At 42.7% G+C, this 19412-nt stretch overlaps 1 protein-coding gene across 1 annotated transcript in view; it reads left to right on the plus strand.

Moving 5' to 3' along the window:
• Positions 1–487: 487 nt before the first annotated feature.
• tmtops2b (teleost multiple tissue opsin 2b) overlaps positions 488–19412 on the plus strand; it is a gene marked incomplete at its 5' end in the record, with an annotated part of 40501 nt that continues 21576 nt past the window's right edge. Inside the window, 2 exons of the mRNA XM_084179865.1 lie at positions 488–854; positions 14367–14692. Coding sequence (XP_084035991.1) covers positions 488–854; positions 14367–14692 — 693 coding nt within the window. The remainder of the gene's footprint in view (positions 855–14366; positions 14693–19412) is intronic.

Consider the following 19412-nt stretch of genomic DNA (forward strand, 5'->3'; position numbering starts at 1 on the left):
CGGGACGAGCCTCGCTGCACACCCCGGGATTGCCTTGCGCCATCGCCACGCAGTTGAGCTATCACCTCCTCCAATCTTCACTAGACTTGATGGGACACAATATCACCACAAGTATTTTGTGAGCTTGCACTTGTAACAACGTTATTTGAAATATACTTTTTTTTCAAGTGACGCTCAAAGCTGGAGAAAACTACCGCAGCGCAGTTGTCTAGTATATTTTTTTTTTTACCGTAACATAATATTGTACCAATGGAAAGTAAGAGTAATATTTCACTGTGATTAACGACGTGGATTAACGCGACAAGCTGTAGACTAGCCTATTAAAAGGAGGTCTGAACATTCCGGTGGAGCGCTGACATGGGGGGCGAGAGATAGAGAGTGACATGGCCAGGTAATTATGGTATGAGCTCCGTGCGCACTGCCTGCCCCAACTAAGCCAAACGTCTCCCCGCCCGAGTAATATGAGCGTTCGTGAACATCATCCAGGATGTTTTCTGATCTGGCTGGCATCAACTACACCTACAACGGGAGCGACGACCCGTTCAGCTTCCTGGACCGGGAATGGCGCGACACGCCGAAAGAGACCCTGTCCAGGACTGGCTTCATCGTGCTCTCCGTGTTCCTGGGCTTCATCATGACCTTTGGCTTCCTCAACAACTTCGTCGTACTGCTCCTCTTCTGCAAGTTTAAAACGCTGCGTACTCCGGTCAACATGCTCCTGCTCAACATCAGCGTGAGCGACATGTTGGTGTGCATGTTCGGGACCACGCTCAGCTTCACCTCCAGTATCAAGGGAAAGTGGCTCCTGGGCCGCCACGGCTGCTTGTGGTACGGCTTCATCAACTCCTGCTTCGGTGAGTCTGTCCGAGATGCTTCTCTAAAGCCTAATAAAGGCTCACTGCTTGCGCTGTCAGTGAGAAATTATAGCAAAGTGCTTAATGTACTCTTGGCAGTAAATCTGTTGCCAATTTCTTCCATGACCACAGACCTGGTGGCATAGCAGTTCAAACTCCAGATGAGGTTTAGTCCCAATTATGCTCGCTCATGGTGAAGAATTTTACAAGAATGTTACTTTTGACTAAAAGTATCAGGTTCACTCAACAAGTCATTTAATACAAATGTGTCAGTTTCACTTACTATACTAGCCTAGGTTGAAGTAACTTTAGATGAAGTTAATGCAACATGACATTCAGATTGGATTTAACTTACACTTTTAAGGCAGCAGGGTAACAACCTTTTTTAAGATGACTCAACAAATAAATGTTTTTACAGTGTAGGGCTGCTGTGTCAATGAATGGGACTTTAAACTTGTATAATCTTTCAAATGTAATTACATAGTCCTAAAACGTTTAGCCTGCACTAAAACCTTTAGATGGTTTAGCCTGCCTTATTCATATAGGTTAGTTTTATTTAACTGGCCGCGCTGCAAGAATTTGAATAGCTTGGCAACTAAATCACCGGGTAGCAGTTTCTTATACTCAAATCAAGTTTTAAGAAAATGATTCTAACTGTCTTCAAATGAGTTATTTTCACATACATTAATTGCTACAAGTTTCTTCCTAATGTGTCCCCAACTTGTCACAATATGTCAATGGAGCATTTCGAGTTTTATTTTGGGAGAGTTTGTCTCGCGTTGATGTCCAGATGATGTGCGTAATAGCCTAACGGTACCCACTTAGCTACAGGTGTTTCTGCCGGTGAGACGGGGTGTCGGCTAGTGGTTTGAAATGCGCTAAAGCAGAGCATAGGTTATAATGCACTGTGTATATGTCTGTCTAGAGAGACTCTAAGAGTCTGCAGCCCACTGGGCTAAAAGCACCTCTACAGGAACTATAATGTCTTAAGTGCTTGTCGGAGCTCTAACCTTTTTTTTCCACATATTAAATTTAATTGTTTAGTTAATATGTAAATATAAATCCAATCAATATAAATTATTGGACTATATATAAAACCAACATATATATATATAACGGTACCCACTTAGCTACAGGTGTTTCTGACGGTGAGACAGGGTGTCGGCTAGTGGTTTGAAATGCGCTAAAGCAGAGCATAGGTTATAATGCACTGTGTAGTGAAGAAGACATAGCCTACAATAAGCATACAATATCATCAACGTGCTGTATAATAAGTACACAATACCTTGTGTAATAAAACATAGAAGGCAAAGGCTTCACTAAGGCAAAATAATCATAATTTATTGGACTTATATATAATATATATACAGTAACGTTTAGATAAATTATAAATTATATGGCTAAATGATTGGATTATATATAATCCAATCATTTGTCCATATAATTTATAATTTGTATAATTTATCCATATATATAAGGACAGTAAATTATTGGATAAATTATCATTTATAATTTATCTAAACGTTACTGTATATATATTATATATAAGTCCAATAAATTATGATTATAAACATGTACTTTCTTCTTGCTCAGCTTACATCAGATTTTCATGTTTCTGTGGACTTGAATTCTTGATCTACATTCACTAAATATGTGTCAGATATTCTTTAACACAAAAATGGAGAGAAAACAACATAAGTGGGATTGAAAAATAATTTAAGGCTGTGTGTGTTTTAAATCGTTCAAGGCAGTGTACCAGTGAATGTTCTGTGCTGCAATGAAATGCTCAACTACACACAAGCACACGCACACACACACACACACACACACACACACACACACACACACACACACACACACACACACACACACACACACACACACACACAAACACACAAACACGTACACTAAAGTATGTGGACACACAGCCATGCAATCTCCATAGACAAACATTGGCAGTAGAATGGCCAGTACTGAAGAGGTCAGTGACTTTCAACGTGGCACCATCATAGGATACCACCTTTCCAACAAGTCAGTTTGTCAAATTTCTGCCCTGCTTGAGCTGCTCCGGTTAACTGTAAGTGCTGTTATTGTGAAGTGGAAACGTCTAGGCGCAACAACAACTCAGCCGCGAAGTGGTAGGCCACACAAGCTCACAGAACGGGACCACGAGTGCTGAAGCGCATAGCGCGTAAAGATCGTCTGTCCTCGGATGCAACACTCTCTACCGAGTTCCAAACTGCCTCTGGAAGCAACGTCAGCACAATAACTGTTTGTCTGGAGTTTCGTGAAATGGGTTTCTATGGCCGAGCAGCCGCATACAAGCCTAAGATCACCATGAGCAATGCCAAGCGTCGGCTGGAGTGGTGTAAAGCTCACCGCCATTGGACTCTACAGCAGTGGAAACACGTTCTCTGGAGTGATGAATCAAGCTTCACTATCTGTCTGTCTGATGGACGAATCTGGGTTTGGCAGATGCCAAGAGAACGCTACCTGCCCGAATGCATTGTGCCAACTGTAAGGTTTGGTGGAGGAGGAATAATGGTTCGGGCTAGGCCTCTTAGTTCCAGTGAAGCTTAACGCTACAGCATACAGTGACATTCTAGACGATTCTGTGCTTCCAACTTTGTGGCAACAGTTTGGGGAAGGCCCTTTCCTGTTTCAGCATGACAATGCCCCCATGCACAAAGCGAGATCCATACAGAAATGGTTTGTCGAGATCGGTGTTGAAGAACTTGACTGGCCTGCACAGAGCCCTGACCTCAACCCCATCGAACACCTTTGGGATGAATTGGAACGCCGACTGCGAGGCAGGCCTAATCGCCCAACATCAGTGCCCAACCTCACTAATACTCTTGTGGCTGAATGGAAGCAAGTCCCCGCAGCAATGTTCCAACATCTAGTAGAAAGTCTTCCCAGAAGAGTGGAGGCTGTTAAAGCAGCAAAGGGGGACCAACCTCATTTAAATGTCCATGATTTTGGAATGAGAGGTTCGACAAGCAGGTGTCCACATACTTTTGGCCATGGGTACATCCCTGAAATTGCAACCGTGAAGAAACAGCAGGTGGATGTCTTCATGAAAGGTGCCGATTGGTTTGAAGTGAATAAAAAAATGTTGTTTCCACTCCGTTATCTAACTCAGACAAGCAGGGAATATGTCATTCTTTCCAGAAGACCAACCCCAAGGCTTTAAGAAGGAATATTTTAAGATATTTTCGGTTATTTCCAACTTTCTCATTGTTCTTACTTCGACTGTGACTACGTTGGACTTTCTCTGAACTCAGTGAACATGTCTTTGGGTCTGGCTGCTTCCTTGACTTGCCTACTCTCACTAACATGTCTGTCTGTGTTTGACGGTCTCTCACTAACATGTCTGTCTGTGTATGATGGTCTCTCACTAACATGTCTGTCTGTGTATGACGGTCTCCCACTAACATGTCTGTGTTTGACGGTCTCCCACTAACATGTTTGTGTATGACGGTCTCTCACTAACATGTCTGTGTTTGACGGTCTCCCACTAACATGTTTGTGTATGACAGTCTCTCACTAACATGTCTGTGTATGACGGTCTCTCACTAACATGTCTGTCTGTGTTTGACGGTCTCTCACTAACATGTCTGTGTTTGACGGTCTCTCACTAACATGTCTGTGTATGACGGTCTCTCACTAACATGTCTGTGTTTGACGGTCTCCCACTAACATGTCTGTCTGTGTATGACGGTCTCTCACTAACATGTCTGTGTTTGACGGTCTCTCACTAACATGTCTGTGTTTGACGGTCTCCCACTAACATGTCTGTGTTTGACGGTCTCCCACTAACATGTCTGTGTTTGACGGTCTCCCACTAACATGTCTGTGTTTGACGGTCTCTCACTAACATGTCTGTGTTTGACGGTCTCTCACTAACATGTCTGTGTTTGACGGTCTCCCACTAACATGTCTGTCTGTGTATGACGGTCTCTCACTAACATGTCTGTGTTTGACAGTCTCTCACTAACATGTCTGTGTTTGACGGTCTCTCACTAACATATTAGTGACAGACAGACTTGTCAGTGAGAGACCGTCAAACACAGACAGACATGCTAGTGAGAGACTTCATGTCACGCACACACACGCACGCACACAAACAAACACACACACACACACTCCCACTGTTTTGGATAGGGATGGACTGAAGTGGGTGGGAGAGATGGAGAAGAAAGAGTCTTTTTCAAGACCTCTGCAATCCCCCCTGGCATGCTGTCAGTTAACTTCTGGGCCACATCCTGATTGATGGCAGCCCATTCTTGCATAATCAATGCTTGGAGTTTGTCAGAATTTGTGGGTTTTTGTTTGTCCAGCCGCCTCTTGAGGATCGACCACAAGTTCTCAATGGGATTAAGGTCTGGGGAGTTTCCTGGCCATGGACACAACATTTAGATGTTTTGTTCCCCGAGCCACTTAGTTATCACTTTTGCCTTATGGCAAGGTGCTCCATCATGCTGGAAAAGGCATTGTTCGTCACCAAACTGTTCTTGGATGGTTGGGAGAAGTTCCTCTCGGAGGATGTGTTGGTACCATTCTTTATTCATGGCTGTGTTCTTAGGCAAAATTGTGAGTGAGCCCACTCCCTTGGCTGAGAAGCAACACCACACATGAATGGTCTCAGGATGCTTTACTGTTGGCATGACACCGGACTGAAGGTAGCGCTCACCTTGTCTTCTCCGGACAAGGTGTTTTCCGGATGCCCCAAACAATCGGAAAGGGGATTCATCAGAGAAAATGACTTTACCCCAGTCCTCAGCAGTCCAATCCCTGTACCTTTTGCAGAATATCAGTCTGTCCCTGATGTTTTTCCTGGAGAGAAGTGGCTTCTTTGCTGCCCTTCTTGACACCAGGCCATCCTCCAAAAGTATTCGCCTCACTGTGCGTGCAGATGCCATTCCTGAGCAAGCTCTGCACTGGTGGTGCCCCGATCCCGCAGCTGAATCAACTTTAGGAGACAGTCCTGGCGCTTGCTGGACTTTCTTGGGCAACCTGAAGCCTTCTTCACAACAATTGAACCTCTCTCCTTGAAGTTCTTGATGATCCGATAAATGGTTGATTTAGGTGCAATCTTACTAGCAGCAATATCCTTGCCTGTGAAGCTCTTTTTGTGCAAAGCAATGATGACGGCACATGTTTCCTTGCAGGCAACCCTGGTTAACAGAGGAAGAACAATGATTTCAAGCACCCTCCTTTTAAAGCTTCCAGTCTGTTATTCTAACTCAATCAGCATGACAGAGTGATCTCCAGCCTTGTCCTCGTCAACACTCTCACCTGTGTTAATGAGAGAATCACTGACATGATGGCAGCTGGTCCTTTTGTGCCAGGGCTGAAATGCAGTGGAAATGTTTTTTGGGGATTAAGTTCATTTTCATGGCAAAGAGGGACTTTGCAATTAATTGCAATTCATCTGATTGCTCTTCATGACATTCTGGAGTATATGCAAATTGCCATAATCAAAACTGAGGCAGCAGACTTTGTGAAAATTAGTATTTGTGTCATTCTCAAAACTTTTGACCACGACTGTACATCCTGGTTGTTTATTTCCAGGTATATATACCACATTTAAGGTGCAGGCAAAAAAAAAGTTTAGATGCCCATAGAATGTTATTGAAGCAACCTTTGAACCACTGGTAACCCACCAGAACCCCACAGTGCTGGAGGATTTGCTGCGCTATAACTCTGGAGGCTTCTAAACAGAGAACAAAGAACTGTGTTGCATCTGTTACGTCACTCCTTAAAACAGAGTTAAGCAGTCAGGAGGAATGAACATTGATAAGGACAAATAAACACAAATAAACTTAAATAAACACCAATAAAACTTGACAAGTAGTGTCATCCATCATTACTATTTAGAGAGAGATGCTATGGCTTCACTTGTACCACAACTGATCTGCTTAGAGAGTGCTGCGTAGTTGGTGCAGTGTTCCAGGGGTGGGCAAAGTTTTTGGCTCGAGTGCCACATCGAAACAGAGGGCCGCACATCTTTTTTTAAATCAAACCAAACATGCATGGTTAGAGCGCTGTGTGGAATATTGCTCTAAACAGATTCCATCACACTGTTGTTATCCCTGTCGAGAGGGAGGGGAGGAGGAGAGGAGTTATGGAGGGGAGAAGGAGAGGAGATAGGGAGGGGAGGAGGGGGGAGGGGAGGAGGTAGTGAGGGGGGGAGGGAGTGGGGAGGGGAGGGGAGGAGGAGAGGAGGTAGGGAGGGGGAGGGGAGGAGGAGAGGAGGTAGGGAGGGGGGAGGGGAGGAGGTAGGGAGGGAGGGGGGAGGAGGAGGTAGGGAGGGAGGGGGAGGAGGAGAGGAGGCATGGAGGGGAGGAGGAGTTACAGAGGGGAGGAGGAGAGGAGGGGGACGGGAGGGGGACGGGAGGGGGACGGGAGGAGGTAGGGAGGGGTTAGGGAGGGGAGGAGGTAGGGAGGGGAGGAGGAGAGGAGATATGGAGGAATGGAGGTAGGGAGGGGAGGAGGGGAGGAGTTACGGAGGGGAGAAGGAGAGGAGGTAGGGAGGGGAGGAGGGAGTGGGGAGTGGGGAGGGGAGGAGGAGAGGAGGAGAGGAGGAGGGAAAGGGGAGGGGAGGAGGAGAGGAGGTAGGGAGGGGGGAGGAGAGGAGGTAGGGAGGGGAGGAGGAGTGGAGTTACGGAGAGGAGGAGGAGAGGAGGTAAGGAGGGGAGGAGGAGAGGCGTTACGGAGGGGAGGAGGAGAGGAGGTAGGGAGGGGAGGAGGGGGAGAAAAGGTAAAGGGAGTAAACATAACACAACTACTTTAAATAGATGTCCTTGATGTCAGCTTGTTCTTGTGAACTCATTCAGGACCCATTTGTAGCTGTCAATAAATCTGCTGCCCTTCTCATTATAATGTTCATAATGATGATACACTTTATCCTGTGTTCCCGTGAGGCTCAGTTGGTAGAGCATGGCGCTTGCAATGCCAGGGTTATGCGTTTTGATTCCAACGGGGGACCAATACAAAAATGTATGCACTCCCTACTGTAAATCACTCTGGATAAGTGTCTGCTAAAAATGTAATCCATAAAGCTCCTATACAAATCTCATGAACACATTACTAAGTAAACGCAGATATGAAAGTACAAGATTAGCGATCCAATAAAATTGGAACAACAGAAGATTTGTGTTAGCTCCCTGAGCTAATGCGGTCATGAGTCATGCAGATCAACCCAGGTTTGCAATGCTGTCTGTGTACATCACCAGGACCCATTGGTCTCTGTTTTGGATGAAGCTAAGGTTAGACCTGATCCTTACCATACAATACTGTACCTATGCACTAATTAGGGATTCATCCCTCCAGAGAACGCGTTTCCACGGCTCCAGAGTCCAATGGCGGCGAGCTTTACGCCACTCCAGCCGACGCTTGGCATTGCGCATGGTGACGAACAGTTATTGTGCTGACGTTGCTTCCAGAGGCAGTTTGGAACTCAGTAGTGAGTGTTGCAACCGAGGACATACTATTTTTACGTGCTACACGCTTCAGCACTCGGCGGTCCCGTTCTGTGAGCTTGTGTGGCCTACCACTTTGCGGCTGAGTTGTTGTTGTGCCTAGACGCTTCCACTTCACAATAACAGCAATTACAGTTGATCGGGGCAGCTCTAGCAGGGCAGAAATTTGACGAACTGACTTGTTGGAAAGGTGGCATCCTATGACAGTGCCACGTTGAAAGTCACTGAGCTCTTCAGTAAGGCCATTCTACTGCCAATGCTTGTCTATGGAGATTGCATGGCTGTGTACTCGATTCTATACACCTGTCAGCAACGGGTGTGGCTGAAATAGCCTAATCAACTAACTTGAAGTATATATAGTGTATATGACGACATAATTTAACAACTACTGCATGCTAGCTTTATGGTAGGAGTAATACAATGCCTTCAGAAAGTGTTCATACCCCTTGATTTATTCCACATTCTGTTGTGTTACAGCCTGAATTCAAAATGGATTAAATTGATGTTTTTCTCACCTATCTACACACAACACCCCATAATGACAAATGAAAATATGTTTTTAGAAATGTTTGCAAATGTATTGAAAAGTAAATACAGAAATATCTCCTTCACATAAGTATTCACACCCCTGAGTCAACACTTTTTAGAAGCACTTTTGGCAGTGATTACAGCTGCGTGTCTTTCTGGGTAAGTCTCTAAGAGCTTTCCACACCTGGATTGTGCAACATTTGCCCATTATTCTTTTCAAAATTCTTCAAGCTCTGTCACATTGGTGTTGATCATTACTAGACAACCATTTTCAGGTCTTGCCATAGATTTTCAAGTAGATTTAAGTCAAAACTCTTAACTCGGACACTCAGGAACATTCAGTCTTTTTATAACTAGTATTACTATGAAACAATAAAATATTTAAGTTGTGTATATTACTTAGTTTTTATTTGATGACTTATTTTTCATGCCTTAAAGTCATCATCTCATTAATCTCTGCTTAGGCAGTAAATCAAATGTCTTCAGGCAGGTTTAAATGTTGTCATGCATCACTGAGTCTGGGGATAGTCAGAACACCCCAGGTAATGGCCTTTTAATTTGGACACTCCTCACTGAGCCTGGTGATACAGAACAGCCCAGGTAATGGCATTTTAATGAGGACAGTCATTGCTGCTGCTGTTGCAGGAGAGGACACAGTGTGTGCATGTGTGTGGGCGGGCGGTTGGGTGGGTGGCTGTGTGTTTGCACGTGCGACAGCGTGTATAGTAAGGAATCTTATTTGATTATTCAAAATGTGTATCTCAATAAAAGACAGCCTCTGGCTATTAACAAACAGGTGTCAGTATTTAAACCGAACAACATCTGAACACCTGAGGAAGTTCACTTAGCTTGCTGATAAATTGCCATATTTCAGAAACAGCCGAGCTAGGAAAACACAGTCTTTACATCATCACATCACTCACTTTATTATATCATCATATCCTAATCATAGAATTAGGAATTAGAATACTAGAATGGATATCAACCTTCTTATGATGGGATAAAAGGTCAGCCATTTTGGTCAGGGAATTGGTCAACCATGGATTGCCAGTGCTGTGATAAGAGATTGTGTAAAACAATTAATTGGAAGATTATCTGCATTATATGTTTGTTAGCTAGCTAGCCAGACAGTTTTAGAGGAATGATACTCCGAGTCGATATTCACGTAATAGTAAGGAATTCCCCTCGACCACGCCCACAAATTCGGGAAAACAAACATTCTTTCCCATTCAACTTTCACACCTCTTCCCCTGGAACATTCTGTTGCTAGGGGTAACCAGAATCATGTGACAGCCGGTCAGCCAATCAGTGGCCTAGCCTGGGGTTTCAGCTGCCCCTGAACTATTTAGTTGCATCCAGGAGCCCAGGTTGACCACAGCTCTATAAACTCCAGGGCTCCACACCAACTCACCAGCTGGACCCTTCCACATGGGCAATAAACGTGAGTGACTGACCATAAACCACTTACACTATCACTTTTACCACTAGTCTCCAGGGCCGTAAACATGGTTTGAGTTTTTGTGATGTGCGGAAGGGGACATTTTTTGAAAGTTGAAGCTCATTTACTGCATTTCTATACAATAAAAAAATGTCAAAATGATATTTGGAGAACCTTGGCTGCTGTCACTTCATTCACCTCATTCCATCTACAAACACATAGCCTATTAGCTTTGCAATTGTAATGTTATACCCCTGAAAGGGGGGAAATATGAGAAATGATTCACACTGACATGTAGCATCAGCAACTGTTCAGTCAGTTGTAATGATGAATTGCATAAAATCATAAACTCTTTACATAGATATCTCTTTTCTCAAATTACATAACGTTTACATTGCTAGGCATTACTAATCAAGCTCTGCACAAACAGACATCAATAGAGCACACAGATGATCGATAATCACGTTCATATTAATTATTAGAATATTACTTACGATTCTGTTTTAACATCAGTGATTCAGTGGTAAAGAAAAAAAAAAGGTGGGTAATGGGTAAACTATAAACTCCAGTGGGTGATTGAGATAAGACCAACAACATTTTTAGAACTGTGTTGTTTGCATTTTGATTGCATTTTAATGTAGGGGAGATAGGTCCTGTGGAGGTTCATATTGAAACATACAGTATCTTCTTTTAATAAATGACCTTACTTGTTTGATAAGATTAGTACAGATTTCTCCGACCCCAAGTTTGGGAACCACTGTACTAACCTCTCTCTCTGCTTGCTTCCTCTCTCAATTCAATTTAATTCAAGGGGCTTTATTGGCATGGGAAACATATGTTTACATTGCCAAAGCAAGTTAAATGGATAAACAAAAGTGAAATAGAGCGTCTGCTAAATGACTAAAATGTAAATGTAAATGTAAATAAACAATAAAAAGTTTACAGTAAATATTACACTCACAGTTCCAAAAGAATAAAGACATTTCAAATGTCATAGTGTGCCTATATACAGTGTTGTAACGATGTGCAAATAGTTAAAGTACAAAATTGAAAAAAAGTATCTATCTCCTCTTCTTGACCCGTAATTTATCTTCTTTATTGTGTAAAAAATATATTTTCATTATAATATATTTTTTCAAATTAGAACAAACATTCTGTGTTCTCATAGTTACGGCCCTGCTAGTCTCCTCTTCCTGTTTGCCGTATGTGTGTCTGTTTGGTCTATGGAAATAAAGTGTGAATTGTATCCCTGTTTCCTACTGGTCATTTACGTCCTCTAACCGGGGCGCTTGGACAGTTGTACCTATAATCTAAACCGGCACCTCTTTCAGACACATGGTGGCGCTCTTTTTCAGACTGGTTTTGGATTTCTCCCTGACCACAATGGCTGCCATTTTCGGACCATTCTGGAACTTTGAGGGTTTATGACACAGCCCCTCTAGTAATTTAATAGGATCTCTATGCTCCTAATCATACCTGCCTTTATGACATCATCACATTCTGAACTCATCATGTCTCTATGACATTTTCACATTGTTACCTACCTTACCAGTGTGGTCATGACATATTGTAACATCCCCAAAGTGTAATTTATGATATAATCAATCCTGTGTCAACAAGGCAATTAATATAATGATAGTCGGAAACATTTCCACATTGCTTGAAAATAACAGAAAGGTTAGATGTTGTAATTGTAATATTCCTGCACATAAAATTGATTTAGAATGCATAAAATTACCATACGGCCTTCCAAAATAAAGCAAGGTAATAAAAGCCCAGATCTGGCCAGTGATGCACCATGGTAGACAGTCGCCAACAGCTCTCTAGGCAGACGGCAGGCAGATGGAATACATAATGCAGGAACAATAAAAAGATTCAATTCTCGTATTTCCATTCTCACTATGAGACAGAGAGAGAGAGAGAGAAAGAAAGAGAGAGCGTGAGAGACAGAGAGAAAGAGAGAGAGCGACAGAGGGAAAGAAAGCGAGAGAAAGAGTGTGTGCGTGTGCTTGTGCTTGTGCCATGTGTGTGTGCATGCGTGCGTGCGTTTAGTCAGTGATGTGCCCAATAGAATCACCTCGCGTTCTGCTGATGTGAGACTATGCGTTATTAAATCAGTGTGGAACCTTCCTAGAAGCACTGTCACATAACTATGGAGATGAGATAGCTAAATTTATTAATGTTTATATTCAGTACATTTACATGTGTTCTCTATGTGTTGTTGCACATTCAGATGTTACAATTAGACACATAGTTGTGCTAGATTAGACTGTGGCTGAGATCAAAGCCTCTTGGAGAAGCGGTTCGTGAATTTGGCAGCTCTCTGATACAAAAAGAGCAGAGAAGAGAGGGAGGTAAAGCCTTCCTCACCCACTGTAGGTCAGAATCTGCCTCCAAGGCCAAGGTTAGATGGAGTTTACAGACAATCCCACCTCTCTGTAGAGGGAAAGCTGTGGTGGTAAACTCAACTCCTCAGGGACAGCAGCAGTATTGCGGATTTTCATTCTTTCCCTTGACTTAAACACACACACACACACACATAAACATCAACCTTCCTGTAAGGGGAAAATTTACTTGTAAATGCAGCCCAGGGAGAAGGCAACAGTAACCACTGGGCAAAAACATTGGATCACACACACACACACACACACACACACACACACACACACACACACACACACACACACACACACACACAATCTCATCTGCTTACGTCAAACATTGATGAAGTTGCTGCAGCTTTCTTTGGAGGAGATAGTGTTATAATGTACTTTACGTTTAACTGATGACTTGAATACACCAGTACGATGTAGGAAGCTTTGGCTCATTATCAGAAAAGTTGATCATAAGACTCCCACCAATAAAGTTGTGTCACAGCAAAGGTCAATTTGTCGCTTCTTGTGATCCTTTCCTCTTGTTTCTCATTAAAAACTCTAGCTCAAACTGTTGGTGTTGGTATTTAGAGCAAAACCACCACGTTTCAAGACAGGAAGAAACAACACAGATTTTTCACCAAGTACTATGAAATTATGTATTCAGTCCCTCCAGGATTTAGTGGGGATTTATTGTGATATTTGTGGGCAAAAATTATTGATTTTGGTGTGACTATTCGGACAATTTGCAAGGCAATTTGCATTGATGTGATGTGATTGGTTGAAATTGCAAGCCCTCTTTTTTTGTACTGCGGTGATGGGTCAGTTTTATGCAATAATATTGCAATGATTTGACTGTTTTATGCGGAAATAGTGTGGTGATTGGTCAAATTTGCAAGCCCTCACATAATATGCAGGAAGTTGTTGATTTTGTAAAAGGAATCCTGGAGGGACCGCGTATTGGTCTTTAAGCACAGAGGCGGTAGAAAGATGTTACAAATAGAGATCTTTGCACAGAGCTGTACGGCTCCCCACTGGAGACCAGGGTTCAATCCCAGCATCCACTGTTTCTCCCACTTGCCTGTGTCCCCACCTCATGTCCTTACTGTCTGTCTGAGTGTTAGAACACCTCAAATGTGTTCAAGCACCCAAAGAAAAAGTGTAGAGAGATGTGCTGCCAGTCAGACATTTCATTGAAGATTTATCAAAGCAGCTAATAAAAATGCTAGAGGATCACTGTGGGCAGAAAGAGATTGAGGCGAGCTGTTAAAATATCACCGGAGGGAGCAACAATCAACGAGCAGACATTTACCCTCTTTCTTTAGCTATCTTTCTTCTTATCCAGCTCCTATGTTTAGTGCTTTGACTTTAGAGGGCCACCATGTCTCCCCAAGGCGTTTTATTACTAACCCTTTATGAGTGTGTTAATCTCCCAATAGATCGATCTGTGGAACTCTTCAACTCAATCTGCTTTCTCATTTAGTCAGCCAACAATTGGTCAATGAATCTCTCTTTCTCCTCCTTCCTCCTTCCTCCTTCCTCACTCCTTCCTTCCTTCCTTCGGTCTTCTCTCCCTTTTCCCTTCCTCAATCCCACCCAATGTCTCTCTCCCTCTCTTCCGCTGCTCTTACCGCTCTTTCTCCACCTCCCCCTCTCCTCTCCTCTCCTCTCCTCTCCCTCCCCTCCCCAGGTATCGTGTCGTTGATCTCCCTGGTGGTCCTTTCATATGACCGCTACAGTACCCTGACTGTGTACAACAAGCGTGGTCCCAACTACCGCAAGCCCTTGCTGGCCGTGGGGGGCTCCTGGCTGTACTCCCTGATCTGGACGGTACCCCCCCTGTTGGGCTGGAGTAGCTATGACCTGGAGGGGGCCGGCACCAGCTGCTCCGTGTCCTGGACCCAGAGGACGGCTCAGTCCCACGCCTACATCATCTGTCTGTTCATCTTCTGCCTGGGTCTGCCCATCGTCATCATGGTCTACTGTTATTGTCGGCTGCTGTGGGCCGTCAAACAGGTGGGTGTGTGGGTAGGGGCTCTGGGGGGGGGGGGGGGGACTATAACCCCCTCATCCCAGAAGAGCGCAGGTAGACGGATGATGGGAGGGAGAGAGACAGAGACAGACGCGGAGAGAGTAAAGTATTGACATTGAGCGATGCACTAAAAGAGAGACGGAGCAAACGAAAGACAGAAAGAATGTGTGTGTTTGGAGATGTGAAAGAGTGAGTAATGCGTGTGTGTGTGTGTTTGGAGATGTGAAAGAGTGAGTAATGCGTGTGTGTGTGTGTTTGGAGATGTGAAAGAGTGAGTAATGCGTGTGTGTGTGTGTGTGTGTTTGTAGATGTGAAAGAGTGAGTAATGCGTGTGTGTGTGTGTTTGGAGATGTGAAAGAGTGAGTAATGCGTGTGTGTGTGTGTTTGGAGATGTGAAAGAGTGAGTAATGCGTGTGTGTGTGTGTTTGGAGATGTGAAAGAGTGAGTAATGCGTGTGTGTGTGTGTGTGTTTGTAGATGTGAAAGAGTGAGTAATGCGTGTGTGTGTGTGTGTTTGGAGATGTGAAAGAGTGAGTAATGCGTGTGTGTGTGTGTTTGGAGATGTGAAAGAGTGAGTAATGCGTGTGTGTGTGTGTTTGGAGATGTGAAAGAGTGAGTAATGCATGTGTGTGTGTGTGTGTTTGTAGATGTGAAAGAGTGAGTAATGCGTGTGTGTGTGTGTTTGGAGATGTGAAAGAGTGAGTAATGCGTGTGTGTGTGTGTTTGGAGATGTGAAAGAGTGAGTAATGCGTGTGTGTGTGTGTTTGGAGATGTGAAAGAGTGAGTAATGCGTGTGTGTGTGTGTTTGGAGATGTGAAAGAGTGAGTAATGCGTGTGTGTGTGTGTTTGGAGATGTGAAAGAGTGAGTAATGCGTGTGTGTGTGTGTGTTTGGAGATGTGAAAGAGTGAGTAATGCGTGTGTGTGTGTGTTTGGAGATGTGAAAGAGTGAGTAATGCGTGTGTGTGTGTGTTTGGAGATGTGAAAGAGTGAGTAATGCGTGTGTGTGTGTGTGTGTGTTTGTAGATGTGAAAGAGTGAGTAATGCGTGTGTGTGTGTGTTTGGAGATGTGAAAGAGTGAGTAATGCGTGTGTGTGTGTGTTTGGAGATGTGAAAGAGTGAGTAATGCGTGTGTGTGTGTGTTTGGAGATGTGAAAGAGTGAGTAATGCGTGTGTGTGTGTGTTTGTAGATGTGAAAGAGTGAGTAATGCGTGTGTGTGTGTGTGTTTGGAGATGTGAAAGAGTGAGTAATGCGTGTGTGTGTGTGTTTGGAGATGTGAAAGAGTGAGTAATGCGTGTGTGTGTGTGTGTTTGGAGATGTGAAAGAGTGAGTAATGCGTGTGTGTGTGTGTGTGTTTGTAGATGTGAAAGAGTGAGTAATGCGTGTGTGTGTGTGTTTGGAGATGTGAAAGAGTGAGTAATGCGTGTGTGTGTGTGTTTGGAGATGTGAAAGAGTGAGTAATGCGTGTGTGTGTGTGTTTGGAGATGTGAAAGAGTGAGTAATGCGTGTGTGTGTGTGTTTGGAGATGTGAAAGAGTGAGTAATGCGTGTGTGTGTGTGTTTGGAGATGTGAAAGAGTGAGTAATGCGTGTGTGTGTGTGTGTGTGTTTGGAGAGCCCTCCAAATTGAATTGAATCTGACTCACTATTGAGATCAATTTCAGAACTATACCCACAACTAAACTAAACCCTTATTGTGTTTTAATCCAGATTAGTGTGATCCATGCACCTGCCCATGCATGTTATTCTGGGGGTCAATTAACTCCAAGATCACCTCCTAGAACACCTAGTGAGTCTGGAAAAGGAGGTCATTTCAACTAGGGCTGGGAATTGCCAGGGACCTCACGATACGATATTATCATGATACTTAGGTGCCGATACGATATGTATTGCGATTCTCACGATTCTATATGTATTACGATTTGATACTGTGATTTTATTGCAATTTGATGTTACAAAAATATTGCTCATTATATGTCTGCTGCAGAGAGACAGGAGAAAGCATGAGAAAATTAGTTTTGATCAGTAATGGAAATAAAAGTGGTTAAAACTTGTTGGCTCACTATTTAAAGTTATAGGATGAAAAATACCAGAGTTTTGGCACAGGTACAGCCGACTAGCGCTAGCTAACGCTACCCATTGCTGCGGGAAGTAGTTTGGGGGTGCTGTATTATTATTCTTAAATTAATATTATTATTATTTTTTCGATTTTTCAGGGGGTGCTGCAGCACCCTCAGCACCCCTATTTCCCAGGGCTATGACACTCCCTAACAATAAAAAAAGTGTTTTTTTAATACAAATCAATACTTGGAGTCAAACTATCGAAATAATATCATCCCAAATAATATTGCGATATGTAACTGTATCGATTTTCCCCATCACTAATTTCAAGCTTGTTATTTTATCCTCCATTACTTGGTGTTTCTACATTTACAATCAGAATGACCGTTTGGCTTGAGTTCAGGACACAATCAATCAACTAATCCAATCAATCAACTAATCAACTAAATCACTCAATCAACTAATTAATCAATATATCAATTTATTTTGTGAATTTTATTTTACCAAATTATTGATTAGTGGCAGTCTTACCACATCCGATGAGGAAGAGTAAAGGAAAGTAGTCAACTTCAGAGCAATTCAAACAACACTAGAGCACTCACAACCCAATTGCTTAATAAGCACCTAATTACCTTAATTTTACAGAATAATGTCAATGCTGGATTTCCAACACAACTCTAATCAAAACAAGTCATTGACAAAAACTCTAATGTGCAATTATCAATTACATCAATTCATCAGTCTGTTGCCAAGTTCCTGCGAAATGGTCACAACATGAAATATTCTATGTAGACACAATGTATCAATTATATCCTGTAAGGGAAAGTAGGTTTTGTGGATAAGAACAGCACTGGCCTTGATTGGGCTGGGTTGTTGTCACTGATGTCAGCTGATGTCAGCACCTCCTCTCTCTCTCTCTCTGTCTCCTCCTTCTCGTCTCTCATATGACAGAAAGACAAAAGAACAAACAAGAATTTAGTTTATTATTATTTATATATATTTTTTTCTTCACATTCACGCTAAGAAATAAGCAAACAGCTTAACTCAGGAATATTATAAATAGCTCAATAACATTTTATTTTATTCATTTATTTAATTATTATTATTTTTAATCCGTCAATATATCTCTCATTCACCAACTCAACCGATTATCAACCAAACAGTTTTACAGTCAAGCAACAGTTAATTCAACAGAACATTTCACTTGTCTGCTCTGAGTCTGCTTCTCCCAGCAGTTCAGTGCAGGGGAGTGGCACATCTGTTGTACGTAACTCTAAACTCATAAAATCCCACGCGTGCGCAGTTCAGTCACCAATGTGATTTCAGAGTAAAAGGAACAGACAGACCCGCTGTTGCTCCGTTCTCTCCTCCCATAGACAAACAATAAGACTTTACAGAACTCACAAACGAACACGGAACACAAAGAACATAGAACACAAATCCCACTTCCAAGTTTGTTATCTTTCACTTATCCTAATCTGCAGATTTATAGTTATGTTGTTATCAATTACAAAACATCTCTATACACTCTTAAAAAAAGTCCTCCCTGTAGGGTCATGCTATTCTAATAGTTAATGAACATTCTCTTTTTATAGAGACTCATAAGGTTTTGACCTTAACTAACATATTTCCTTACAAAAGACTAAAATCCCTGTTGTCATAGCCTTAGTCGACACACAGCTGGAAGTAATCAGGCACGGAGCCACTCTCTCTCTGTTTCACACAAACACACACACACACACACAGGATCCGTTTATACAAAGCATGCTTATCGCCGTTCCTATTTTCTTTTATATTCCTTTTGCTAAATTTCTGCTACCTTCAGGTTGTAGACATTCAGAAGAGAGGATTACTTCAGACAAATACTTCGTCAAATAGATTTCTGAGCGGTAAAGATACAATTGAACATATTATCTTCAAACCTGCAGTTCCCAGAACTGACTTGAGAGTTAATCTAATAACTATCAAGATTTATGGCCCATCATATTGATGCCTTGTTTTCAAGGGCTTCCTTAAATTAACGGCGTCCTAAAAGTATACTGTCTTTTATTCCTTCATGCCTTATTTCTTCATAATTTTCCTGGACACTCCTTTTCCTTTTATTAAAGCTAAATATATGTGTGCCCTATTGGTGTGCCCTATAGACACTCCCCACTTTTTGCGTTGTTCTCAACGCAAACTAATTTAGAAAATTTAGAACGGAATTCCTATCACACAGCAAAAAACCAGCAAAACGCACGCACAGATTCTTTGACGGTACATCTTGAACGCACACACTCTCTGGACTCACAAAACGGCCAGCGCCCAATATTAGTGAATAAGCTCACCTTATCTGCCGGCTTCTTGAGCGGGAGTCACTTTGTAGCCCAGGAATGGAATGCAGAGAAAAGATGTATCACGGCCCAAAAAAATAAAACAACCTCGTCGCCATTAATGTGGTGGTCCAAGACAACAATAATGATCTATGCTGTGATGATAAGGAGTCCGCCGACACTGTACTTTGTTTATAAAGGTTTATTATAACAAAGAGTTTCAGCGTCAGATTTACAGATACCTGCAGATATCTGAAGAACAGCAAGAGCCAATTCTGTAATTCGCTATTCTTCCCTTTTCTCTCTTCAAGACATGGTTTTATATCATTTATGAC

Source organism: Coregonus lavaretus (genome assembly GCF_964263955.1).
Source record: "Coregonus lavaretus genome assembly, chromosome: 16".
Taxonomy (NCBI): domain Eukaryota; kingdom Metazoa; phylum Chordata; class Actinopteri; order Salmoniformes; family Salmonidae; genus Coregonus; species Coregonus lavaretus.